General features: G+C 36.4%; 1 protein-coding gene across 1 annotated transcript in view; it reads right to left on the reverse strand.

Annotated features, from left to right (window-relative positions):
• Positions 1-2,176: 2,176 nt before the first annotated feature.
• The window catches only part of ATG5 (autophagy related 5), an 85,625-nt gene continuing 75,205 nt past the window's right edge, over positions 2,177-12,596 (reverse strand). The window contains 1 exon segment of the mRNA XM_009285078.2: positions 2,177-3,186. Coding sequence (XP_009283353.1) covers positions 3,050-3,186 — 137 coding nt within the window. The 3' untranslated portion in view covers positions 2,177-3,049.

Below are 12,596 nucleotides of genomic sequence, written 5' to 3' on the forward strand. Positions count from 1 at the left end.
ACCATTGCACAAGCTCTACTCATTTCCCAGTAGAAATCCTTCTCCTTAGTCCCTATGCCCACTCTGTATATTCAGTTCAACACCGTTTCCCATTCTCCATTTTTCAGGGTTACCAGGCCTTCAGCTGTCAAGTTCACATTCTTCCCAGTAGTGGCAATGTCATCCGACTTTTTACCAGTACAAATTTATTTTCTTTAGTATGCTCCTATGTTTTGTTTGTTTGGGGTTTTTTTTCCTCCAAAAGAATTCATGGAGATTAATTTAAAGCTATAATAACCAATTTCTAGCTCTTAATGAAAAGGCATCGCCTTGTGTGGCGACTGACAGTGGGCTGAGTGACCGCCAGTGGTATCAAAGAAATCACTGGAAAATTCACTCTTTCTTCACTGACCACTCAAAAATGGAGGTAGCTATTGCCAAACAACATGAAATACAGTGAAGACAGCAACAAGCTCTGTGTTTTGCTCTTTTTTTAAACTATAAACTTAACTTGCTCGCTAGATACACTTAAATTCTAAATGCAGAGGAGTGTGTGTGCGTGTATTTGGCACCTTTCCTTAGCATTGAAATTAATTTAGTGAGCACTGTTAGATTCTAACCAATTTAGACCAAATCTGTTTTTTCCAGAAGTTACAGCATTTCAAAGTGAAGAAAAGTATTTAATTAAGCCACAATGCACCTTCTGTTGTTATTCACACACTAAGTAAAAGAAACTACAAAAATGTGATTTAAATCAGGTAAAGCAAAGACGCCACTTCATTTTTGTGATGATGTGCTTTTGTTTAGATACATCACCCAACCAGCTCTTTAAGAAGCTCCTACTTATTAAGTATTAATTAAATGTTTTTGTCACTCCATGACAAAGATCCTTATTTAGCTGGAAATAAAGACAGACTCAAACTTTGTTTTATCTTTTAATAAAGTTTAAATAGTTAAAATAAGAGGAAAGAGTATGTTTTAAAGCCAAGCTATTTCTTTGTTGATGCTAGGCTTTAAAAGTTGGATTTACTAGCAAATATGGGCCATGAGAAAAGAGCTGTATACTTAAAATGCTGGTGTAGAATATATTAAAATAGCCAGCTTACCTTAAATCAAAGGAAACACAATCTTTACACTTTTTCAAGTGTACCGCCTATAAAAAAAACAAAATATTTGCTTTATCCATTGGCAGGATGTTGAAATTCTCCAGAATATTTAGATGTCTGCCTAAGAAAGTTTATAAGTGCCAATCCAACACTGTAACAAAAATTCCAAACAGAACTGGAAATTAGAACAACTCAACCAAATCATCCCACTATAAGAATATTATATTTCAATTCTGCATAAACACAGATCAGCATGGTTTGTTTTGTTTTGAAAATTCTTCATGACCCGCAGAATACAGCATAGGTTTATTTCACTATTACCTTTTTCCTTCCGTTTCCTTAATGCTATTTCCTCATTTACATTTAAAACCCTACCTAATTTGTCTACTGACTTTTTCTGCCCTTAGGGCTTTTTTTAGCCTCAATTCTATCCTCACCCAAGGAGATCCTTCCCCTCTTACTTCTTAAAGAGGTTTTTGTTTGTTTGATTGATTTTCATTTTCTTCTTTTTCAGATACAGGTAAGTATCCTACCATAAAGGGAGCACGGAAACAAAGCAGAATGGGAACAGCACTCAGAGTTACTGGGACATCTGCAAGCCAAGACTTCGAGTAGGAACTTCAACAGCTACTATTTTTGAAAGAACAATGTCATGCTTTCTTTATATTTGATAATATTTGACATATTTGATAATATGTCTCCTATAAACATAGTCTTTGCCACAAACAGCCACAAACTGCAGACAAAGCAAAATAGCACACAGTTTGATGAATTCAGCGTAACACACAAAAAAAATGGTAGAGTCCTAGTAGCAGCTGCAAGGGTAACAAACATTTAGAAACCAAAGTGATCCAATAACCTGAAAATACATCTGCTAAACTAAGGAAAAATCTGTGCAATGAGATTAGAAGCTTCCAAATTTCAGACTGATTGCTCAGGGACCACAGTAGAAAACTAAACTCAGATGTAAGGAAGTATTAGCTTGGAAAAGCCTCAGCTTTCCAAAATTCAAAATTGTTAAAAAGCAATACATCTGTTCATCATTCTATGATGTTTTCTAGTCTATGGGAATAAACAGCAGGATACAATCGTTTGCAACATCCGTTTACTTTTTTTTTTTTTTTAAACTTTTTAAACTACATTAAGAAAATATTCTTACAGAAAAAAAGTTAGATGAGCACAAAGAAATGCCATGACAAATCCTGAGACAAGTTATCCTACATCATTGCTAGTCTATGAAAACTGGTTTGAATAATAAACATACTGGAGTATTCAGTAACGGCATACAAATCAAAAGTATTTGTAAATTATTAAGTTGTGCATGTTTTTAAATGACAAAACATGCTCACGGGTTTACTTTAAAATCTCTCACTGCTTGTTATCAAAGTTAAAAGATCATTTGCATACCAATACACATACTGTAAACATGAACTTCTCATTAAGGAAAGATGGGTTTACAGTAATTTGATCTTTTACAAAAAGCTATTGGTAACTGAATCTCTCAGTGTCTAACTTTCTAGAAAATTAAACCAATGTTTCCACTCTCGAAGTTGAAACACTACCGCTTTAGGAAACAGCCCTGTTTATTTGTTAATCAGAAATACAATCAAGTGGCATATTTCCATTTGCTCTCCGGCTGACAGTTTCAGCTTCATTGTATTTTACAAGAAAACAGCAGACTTGCAGAGCTCCTGTAAATTCTTTCATATCGCAACTGATTTAATTACAGTGGTGAAGAAAAGCAGCGGTGATGCAAAATAAGACCAGCCCAATTGCCCTTATCTGATGATAGGATCTCTCTTCCTGTTTGGCTTGCAGCAGTGAGGACTTCTTGTTTTGTTTCGGTTTTTCGTTGGTTTTTTTTTCTGGTCAGGCTGCCTCTGTCAGGACTGACAGAAGCAAGAAGTTGACATGCCCTTATAATTCCAGCTTGAGAATGATCCTCATACCAGTATAGCTGAGTTTCAATCAGTAGGTCGGGGAATGATACTAATGTGGAGAAAATTATCTGGATAGCTCATATGTTCGCTTAGCCACTGTATGGGTGTTTCCAGCATTGGCTCAATTCCATGAATCATCACTTGAGTCTTCTGCTCTCCATCTAATTCAAAGAAAAAGAGAAACCACTAGTATACCATTTAAAGTTCACAGAAAGATTAAACATTTACTTATACTTAATTTACGGTAGATTTAATTGGTGTTACAGAGTTTAACATTTAACAGAATGAAAAGCAGGAAATATTGGTATGGAGAAAGCTGAGATTTCTATCATCTAAAACAGAAACTTTGAGTTAAAATTAATTCCAAGAAAAGACTGGGTTAAAATGAAACTTAATGAAAGTGCCACTCTTCTTTATTAGTTGCAAGTTTTTTTTCCTACAGTGATCACAGCTTGGTGTCAACACAGTTAAGGCATATCCATCTCGCCCCGCTATAAGCCATGTGAATTTTATACAGATCATGCTTAAGATGTTGAGCTTCCTAAGAATACAACTTTATTAGTACGTTTTAATAGTGTGATGTCCTGGAAGAGCTGGACTACATGTAATATGTCACACATAGAATACAATTAATATTCCTGAAGTAATTTTGTTTTGTTAAGAATAATTTACTTAAGTCTCTAGCAGTATTTCAGAATTACTCAGAAGGCTGAGCTGGCATCAGCTTTTTCTCACTTAGTTTCATCTCTTGGAAAAGCTAAGTTAGCAAATGATTCCCAGTATGACAAGAATATTTTCTAAGAATATTTCAATTCCTTTTATTTATATTTGTCCCGGAGGATGCAAGTGCTTTGATCCTTTGATTCAAATGATGGGAACCAGCTAAAGCAACTGACATAACTGTCATGAAATGAACTAAAAAAAATAAAAAAAGAAAATTTATTTCGGAGCCTTGAGATGAGAAGAGCATCTGAAATACGCTCCAAATAATGATGGGGGGGGGGGGGGGGGGGGGGGGTGACCTTCTACTGTTTTTGTACCATACTCTGGCATTCTTACATGGACCTACCACAGTGAAATCCACATTCAGTGCTCAAAAATATCACTGCCTTCTCTAAATGGATTTTATCCTCCCCCAACTGTCTATACTACAGAACAAACCACCGTGCTGCCCAAGAGTTGCATGGAAGAGAGCAGAATCTAGAAGTGAAGGTACCATTACTGGCTTTCATTCAGCTCCCCCCGCTGTAGCATAATTCCTATTTTGTAACATAGATAAGATCTTACTTGTTTGATAACCAAAATGATTTGACAGCTGCCTGAATTAGTTTGTATTATAACTGGGTATCTATGCCAGCACAGGCAAATTAGACTAGGAAGAATCATCCTTGAATATGCTGTTGACTTTATGCTAGTAATAATTCTTCCTGCAGAAGCAGTTAGTTGTGTTTGCCTAAAATAAAGCATTACACATTAGTTACATTACCTACATACGGTATCATATTCTGTATGAATTCTTGATTAAACATATAAAGCTTGATCCTCTAAATGGCATAGTATACACACTATCACACTAAATTAAGCATAAACAATTGCTGGTTTCTGGTTTTACTGCAGACAGGTCAGAAGAATGCAGCACATCATTTAAAAACAAACTTCTGATATTTCCAGTCAAAGCAGGTATTTATTGGGCTGAAACATTACCAGTCAGATTGTCAAGAGTATAAACTGCAAAAGAAAAGATCTCAGAAACCCAGTTTTTACACTGAGGAATTAGGGATCATCTAAATATTTTTAATATTAAAGTAACTCCCAATTATATGTATTTAACACTTTCCAATGAAAATCTATCTATCTATGGTATTCCATAAATTGCCACAGAGCTGGTGACATCTATTTACATTTCATAATATTATTTAATTTTCAGGAACAACTAATTTGCATACACAGACAGACGGCAGAATGCTGTTTAGGCATTAGTACTGTGCTAGCCACCTATACGCAGCTGACTCTTCTTAGCAAAAACTTGCACAAAAAAATAGATTAAAAGCTTTAGAACCTCAGTATCATTTTCTTGTCATTGGAGGAAAGGCTTATAAATGACAAACACTTTCTTTGGCTCTTCTTTTACTGTGTGATGGAACATTTTTGGATGTGTGTGCATGTGTGTACTAACTTGATGCCTCTTGCTTAAGAATGAAATGCAGTTAATCTGGGTGTCCCCATTCCCTGCTCCGACCCAACTTTGTCCCTTTCTCATACAAATCTTTCATTCTGTTCCTCACCAAACTGAGAAACTCTCAGAGGTCAATGAAGAATTTACAGTTTAATTGAAGTCTAAATCTCTGCATTAGCATTGTCTGTACTTTAGTATTATCTCTGACAAAGCATCACGTATCCTTAATTCCTTTCCCCCTTGAGGCTTGACTAAAGAGATCTTATCTACCAATTCTGTATTTACTGTAGCCTTCTTTCACAAAATCCATTGGTTTTACTTTAGCATTCTTCCCTCCTTTTGTTACTAGGGACCATAAACTCTCACTTATGTCACATTTATCCCAACTTTCCTCAACTTTCATATTTTCAGTAACTTCCCCATTTTGAATCACATACAGTCTCTCTCTCCTATAGATGGCTCCTCTGCTTTATGTAGCAAAAACTTGTCAACAGCAAATAACACTAAAAAAATTACTGGAAAATATTCTTGTTTTCTCAACAGCTGTCTAATTCGTATCCACCATTACAACTGTGATCTGGGGTCTGGATGATTTGCTCGCTATCATGAAAGCTTCATCCATCTGGTTTATAGATATAATAGATTTACATAATATTTTTCCTTCCATTACTGTTCATAGTCTTAAGAGTTCTAGCTTATTTTTTATGCATCTTGACACAGCAAGTGTTGCCCTCTTCTTCCCCACCCCATATTCTATGACAACACAAAGTCTTTTTAGACTGACAAAATGCCTCTACAGAAGTGTAGAAGTTGCTAAACACAACTTATATTTAAGTGTGTGGTGTAAGATTTAAATGACTTAATTACAAGGAAGATTAATGCCATGTCACTGGACCAGGCCTATAAAAATTAGGGCAAATAATTCTGCTCATCTGTATTGCACAGGGTCCAGACCTGATAATTTAATTACTGTCAATACCCATTTTACAATATTCAGTAATGTAATTAAAAAAAAAACCCAAACACCAAAACACCAGGATTTCCTCAAAACCAAGACGTTCAAATTATCCAGTCACCTCACTGACTTTTTTTTTCCTTTTAAAATCATGACAGAACTGAGTTGCACGTTAGCTATCATGACCTAAAGATGGTTTCTTTTACTTTGTTGCAAATTAATCTCAGGAAGAAGGTAAAGTGGAAATATCAGAAAAATAAAAGCATAGCAATACATGTTTCGTAGGAAGTTTTTATAATGTGTGTACATAGTAACTGTTTACTTAAAATCAGAGTATTTTTATATTACTGAAGTGATGCACAAATAGTAAATACTGTTTTGGCATTTACAAAAAAGCAAGCCTCAAAACCAATTAAGTCATCTCCTATCAGAGTGGCTGGGGGGGGGGGAAGGTTTTTTTTTTTTTTTCTTTTTTTGTATTACTGTTTACTTAAAATCAGAGTATTTTTATATTACTGAAGTGATGCACAAATAGTAAATACTGTTTTGGCATTTACAAAAAAGCAAGCCTCAAAACCAATTAAGTCATCTCCTATCAGAGTGGCTGTCCAGGATTAAATGATTTTTCTTTGCTTTCCTTGTGGAAATCCATGAATACAGAAGGCACTATAGCCCCCAAAAGTCACTAGTGGCAAGTGATAAGCACAGATTATAAAGCTTTTTGGTAAAATTTAATAACATTCCGTCTCCAGAAGGCAGATAACTATGCTTACATGTTGTGTACTAAGACATTTTTGAGACATTTCAGATCACTTAATTTAGACACTAACTCAAAGGCTGCAACACTTAAAGTAGGTACCTGACCCAGGCTAATAAATCATACCATGTAAAGTCAGAAGAGTTTTCCAACTCTGTACAGAAAATGGAGAGAAACAGGCAGCTCTGAAGTGAAGGGTTTAAGAAGAGGTCTCCTTCTCTATCATCTATAAGGTGCTTCAGTGCTCCTGATCAGGAAACCACCTTGATCCAGCCAAAGAAATTATTGGCAAAGGACTCTTTTTGCAGATAGGCACATGCTGGAAGGAAGCAAGAGGTAGTGGCTGTTGCATCTCAACAGAGTCCTTGAGGCAGTGGCTCAAATCCCTCCTCAACCTGAGGCAGCTTGAGTCCACTCTCCCTTCTTTAAGGAGAATGCCCTAACTACTACAATATTTTCTGTTGCTAATCCCAAGCTTCCTCTAAAACCCCTCAGTTTTAGAGGGTTTTTAGAGAAAGAATCAGCGAGACACAGAGAACGAACAAAGAAGAGAAAATCTGTAGTCTTCAGAGAAGGTCCTAGATGTGCAGTCTCATGGTATCACATGGTAAGTTTTCCCTGTTTCCTTTAGCTATAAAAGTTACTGCTTGCAAAGTAAACCACTCAATATTAGGAAACCAAAGAATTTAATTAGCTTATTCAGCATCAATTCAGATTGTTACACATACCCCTAATGCAATCTAAATACATTTTTCTACTGAATTATCTTTTTATTTAGAAAGGAAGAATTAAAGATGGAGGGAAAAGAAAAGAGACAGATTCAAGTGCCTAAGAGCAGAATAGTGAGAAGGCACTACTTCTGGCAAAGGTACATATTTCAGCCATTTTTCACTCAGATTAGCACCACAATGCTCACCAACGCTGCAGCTACATACTCCCTTTCACCTACACAAGATCAGCTTCTCTAGCCAGACTACATCTGTGATGCACCACTTAAAATTCTTTAGTGGGATGACATACCTCCCTTCCGATTTGTAGCCCCTAGCACTCACCTGTGAGGGCAATTTAGTTGGCTTAAATTCTTTCACTGATAGACAATACAAGATATTCAGGATTTAGCAAAAACATCCCTGGAGTACTTCAGTTAGAATCCTCCGTATGCACGTCCTCTGCATAACAAGTCCCAAAACCTGCCTGTAGTCATCAAAATGGACAATGCAGAAACCACAGCTTCTTACTCAGGGCAGCACCACTTCCAAAATTGGCTTTAAAACCCTAAAAAGGGAAATAGAACCCTGTGCTCCAAGCTAGGAGCACTTCTTGCATGATACAAGGCCACAGGACTATATTGGACAAGGATACTAAAAAGCGTAAGCAGTAAATATAACCAAGGAAAGTGTCATGCAGTAGCAGCCTTATGAATAATGTAACAGCACTAGTTTCCAGCTTTTTCAGCTGTGAAGTGGGCCATGAACATTTGCTTGCTTACCTTCAAAATAGATCATATGTTCTGGATTAGATACTAAAGGTACTCCTGACAGTAGGTTATACCACACTGTAGGAAAACTCATCTTGGGTCAGCATTACAAGGAGCAGAGTTCTCCTTTTGTGGCTGTGGTGCGGCTGCTTTCCCTTCCACATCTCCTGCTCCTCCGATCACCAGGCAGGAGAACAGGCCTTTAGGTGCATGTACCTTGAAGCAGCCAGAGCACTCCTTGACCGCACGTGCTCAACAGCTGGTGCCTCAGACATCTCTGAATCTGAAGAGGCACACCAACATCTTCACCGGGAAGATTTTCATCTACCTCTTTAGGATCTCTTAGGAAATTACTTACAGATACATAGCTTTCAGTAATGTGCTTCACCTGTAGATGCAACCACTAAGTCCGTTACTGACAGATATTTCTGACTCAATTTTTAAAGCCTAAAGCCAAAGCTGGGTGGGGCTAAGTCCCTGGCAAGCAAAAGTGAAAATTTCCTTCCTGAAAGCTAAACTTCTGGTCTAGCACAGAGGATCGCCTATGAAACTATGTGCAATTATTTACAAAAGACTACACTATATTAGCAAGCAAATTCAAAGACTATGTTCTAACCTGTAACCACAGGTGGTAAGAAAGAACTGGACAGTGGTTGAAGTTATCCTTCCCCTCTCTAGGCACCTCTAGGACATACAGAGAAGAGACAGACCCAGACAAGCCTCATGGTCTAAAGAAGTAGTACACCAGTGACTTCTGCACCAGTAGTAGAATATAAATAAACAAGCACTTGATGAATTCGATACCGGGATCTTTCAACTGCTAGCACCAAAACTGATGAATAGCATCTAGCTCTTCGACAGCAACCTGTCCAGAACTGAAAACAGCTCCAATGTCTGATATTAAAATTGACAATGATTGGATACCATTTACAACAAAACAAGCTTCACAATTATTCTCATTGTGTGTGCTACAAAAATCATGTGCTCATAAAATATCCATAAACTTAAAAAAAAAAGTAAAGGGTATTTATGAACATTTTCACATCATTTTTGTAATATTTACTTTAGCCAGATACCGTATCTTTTTTAATTTATGGCAAAATATTTCTTTGCTCAGTGAGCAAGCTTAACTACAGAACAAATTCAACGCACCTATAAATCAAATATTCACGCTTTGCTTAAGTATCTTTTTTTAAAACAAAAAATATTAGAAGTTAAAACATATTATTTCAGGCTTTTCCATTCATAAACTCAAATCTAACTGGAACATTTCTGCAATCAGTTTCTGCCATGGGTATGTGTAATAGCGACCAAAGTACAGAAATATTGCAAGATGTTCAGATTCCACAGTAATGACAACCTCAGTATAAAGGTCTCAAATAGAAAAACAAACTTGTACTTTAAACAAATTTTACCTACTCAGCCGAGTACTAACAGGTGCTCAATACCTATGCAATTTTATGGGAAGTGCATACAAAAAAAGTTGAGCTTGGTCAAATCTCTTGGCCAAATGATCACTTGCTCTTTGAATGAACTCAGAACAAGTACTTCAGACAGTGAGCCATTAAGTTCTCTTTACTATTAACAAAATATTTTATATTTAAGAAACGATAGCTTCAATGTCTGAGGTTACTCCATATTCTACTGAGCAGGGGTATTTTTAGTTACATTTTTTTAAATAGGAATAAAATCTTAGTGTGAGTTTTCAGAAGCTTCACACTAGCCTATTTCAGCCATCATATCCCAGGCTTTCCTTACTTTTCTGTGAATTCCACCCTATTGCAAAAAGGACCCTGCTAGTCACAGTAGTAGGCCGCATTGCCAGAAGTGACTCATTTTCCATACCAATCTTAACATACTTTTCACCTCACCTTAATCATACATAAACTACCAAAATCCTTATTCCCTTCCTCTTCCCTAATTTGGAATAATTATCAGTTTAAACAGAAACACAGATGATCTATTAGGTCACAATCAGCAAGATATGCTGTTCAGTATCCTCTGACCAAGAGCAAGAAAACACAAAAAATTCTGCAAAGCCGACTCAAAAATAGCCTAGCTACAACAAAAGGTTCCTCTGACCTCAAAAATTTGGAGGCCGATGTATGACAAGAAAGCACAGGATTGACTTTTCCTTCCTGCCTACATATCCCCCCAGCCGTGGGGAAAGCCGCTGATGCTCATTTCAGGTGACGAACTCACACACAGAAGTACATGGTCAATGCATCATTCAGAACAAGTCTTTTTCCTCAAAATGATTCTGTATCTGGAAAAAACATTGCTCCAAGCACAAGATGTGGTTTGGAGAATAAGAACTTCAGTTCCTGGATATAATCCAACTGCCCAATATGAATATAAACAAACAATCAGGTAGGTCTGGTTAACTGGCAGCAAGAACTCACACACAGAAGTACATGGTCAGTGCATCATTCAGAACAAGTCTTTTTCCTCAAAATGATTCTGTATCTGGAAAAAACATTGCTCCAAGCACAAGATGTGGTTTGGAGAATAAGAACTTCAGTTCCTGGATATAATCCAACTGCCCAATATGAATATAAACAAACAATCAGGTAGGTCTGGTTAACTGGCAGCAACAAGAGAATATCTCTCATTTTAACCATTGGTAGTAACATGAGTTCAATTGCTCAAACTGAAGGTCACAGTTTTCCTAAATATACGTTCTCAGCTCTGGATATTCTTGATATCTACACAGATATCCCAGAGAGTTTTTAACTCAAAGACAACTAATGGTAAATAAAATCCACAACTTCGTATTTTGTTTAAAAATCTCTTTTAAAAGGAATGTTAATTTTTAATAGGTTTACTGAATGACTCCTTACAGATAACAGAACAAAAGCGATTATTAACCTATCTTTTCTAATTCATTATTTTGATATTTTTTAATTCTTCTCCCAAATAACCAGTTCAAAACATCAGTCTCTCTCCACCCTGGAGTGTTTTGTCGTTCATATTAAGTGTCTCAATTTCACCCTTACAGCGCCTTGATGTCATCTTACCAGAGCCCCTCGTAAGAACTACTGCTTCTTAGTCCAAAATGCTATGATAGAACTAGACCTGTATCAACCTCAGTGAACTCTGTTCTTGCAGAGTACTTGACTACAAAAGCCTAACTCCAGGCAAGATATCTCAAGTATTTCTCCATTGCAACACTGTCATGAAGTTCATATTCACCGATTTAGCTTTAATTACTGCTGTATTTCTTTACATGGTTTTGACGCAGGCCAGTTGGCTGATCTCTACATGATCTTCTCGTGGCATAAACATCTCCTACTTGAGTTTAGACATTTGTGACTTAAAGGAGAGGAAAAAAGTTTCTTTGTCACAGTTCTTAGTATGAATAGATTCCCTGGATTGTATTCCAGCACAGTCCTAGCTTTCTCTATCCCCAAAATGAAAGTAGATGAATATGCAACATTATAATCTACATTAAATATCATTAAATACTGAGATCAAATCAAATACTTGGCATAACCCCTATTCATCATATTCTTCTCCATGCAATTTTTCCTCTCTTGTTATTTCTTGCCATCATCTACCTCAAGTCTATCCCTCAGGCTAGATAGCCACATTTCTAAAACATAACAAAAAATGTGGATTAAACTAATCACCACAAGCAAGAGCATATTACACTTTGGAGCAGCTTATGAGAAGTTGGGTTACACTTCTAATCTCATAGCAGCCAGAAAGTATGTAAACAAACTAGAAAACTTTTTTCTATTCCATTGGAAGTTTTTAGAGAAAGTGACTTTGGCCTCAAACACCTGTAAGTCCAGGTTGCCTGAGCAGACTATTTTTAACAATTTCCATGCAGTCCAAACCAGCTAACACTGACAGTAGTGCCATCTAAGACAACCAAGAGTATTTTTCCTTCTGTAAAATAGTTCATGCAGCTCAATTTAAAAGCAGATAGAGGATGGAAATGAAAGCTTTACTTAACTGAACTTTGTTGTTTTGTTTTTTTTAAAATTTTTCTTCTTGTATATTTAATAGAAGCTTTTTAATGGGGTGGTTGTAATAAGCCCCAAACTAATTTATGATAGAACCTTAAAATACCTTTCTTAAACATCTAACATTTCAGTAGTTAAAGGTTTTAGAAGACCTTACAATGACTGAGCCTGAAATGCTTCCCATCAAACACCTAGCTTCAGGCAGGGGGAAAAAAAAAAAAAAAAAAAAAAAAAAAAA

This window comes from Aptenodytes forsteri, unplaced genomic scaffold, assembly GCF_000699145.1.
Source record: "Aptenodytes forsteri isolate BGI_AS27 unplaced genomic scaffold, ASM69914v1 Scaffold171, whole genome shotgun sequence".
Classification (NCBI taxonomy): Eukaryota; Metazoa; Chordata; class Aves; order Sphenisciformes; family Spheniscidae; genus Aptenodytes; species Aptenodytes forsteri.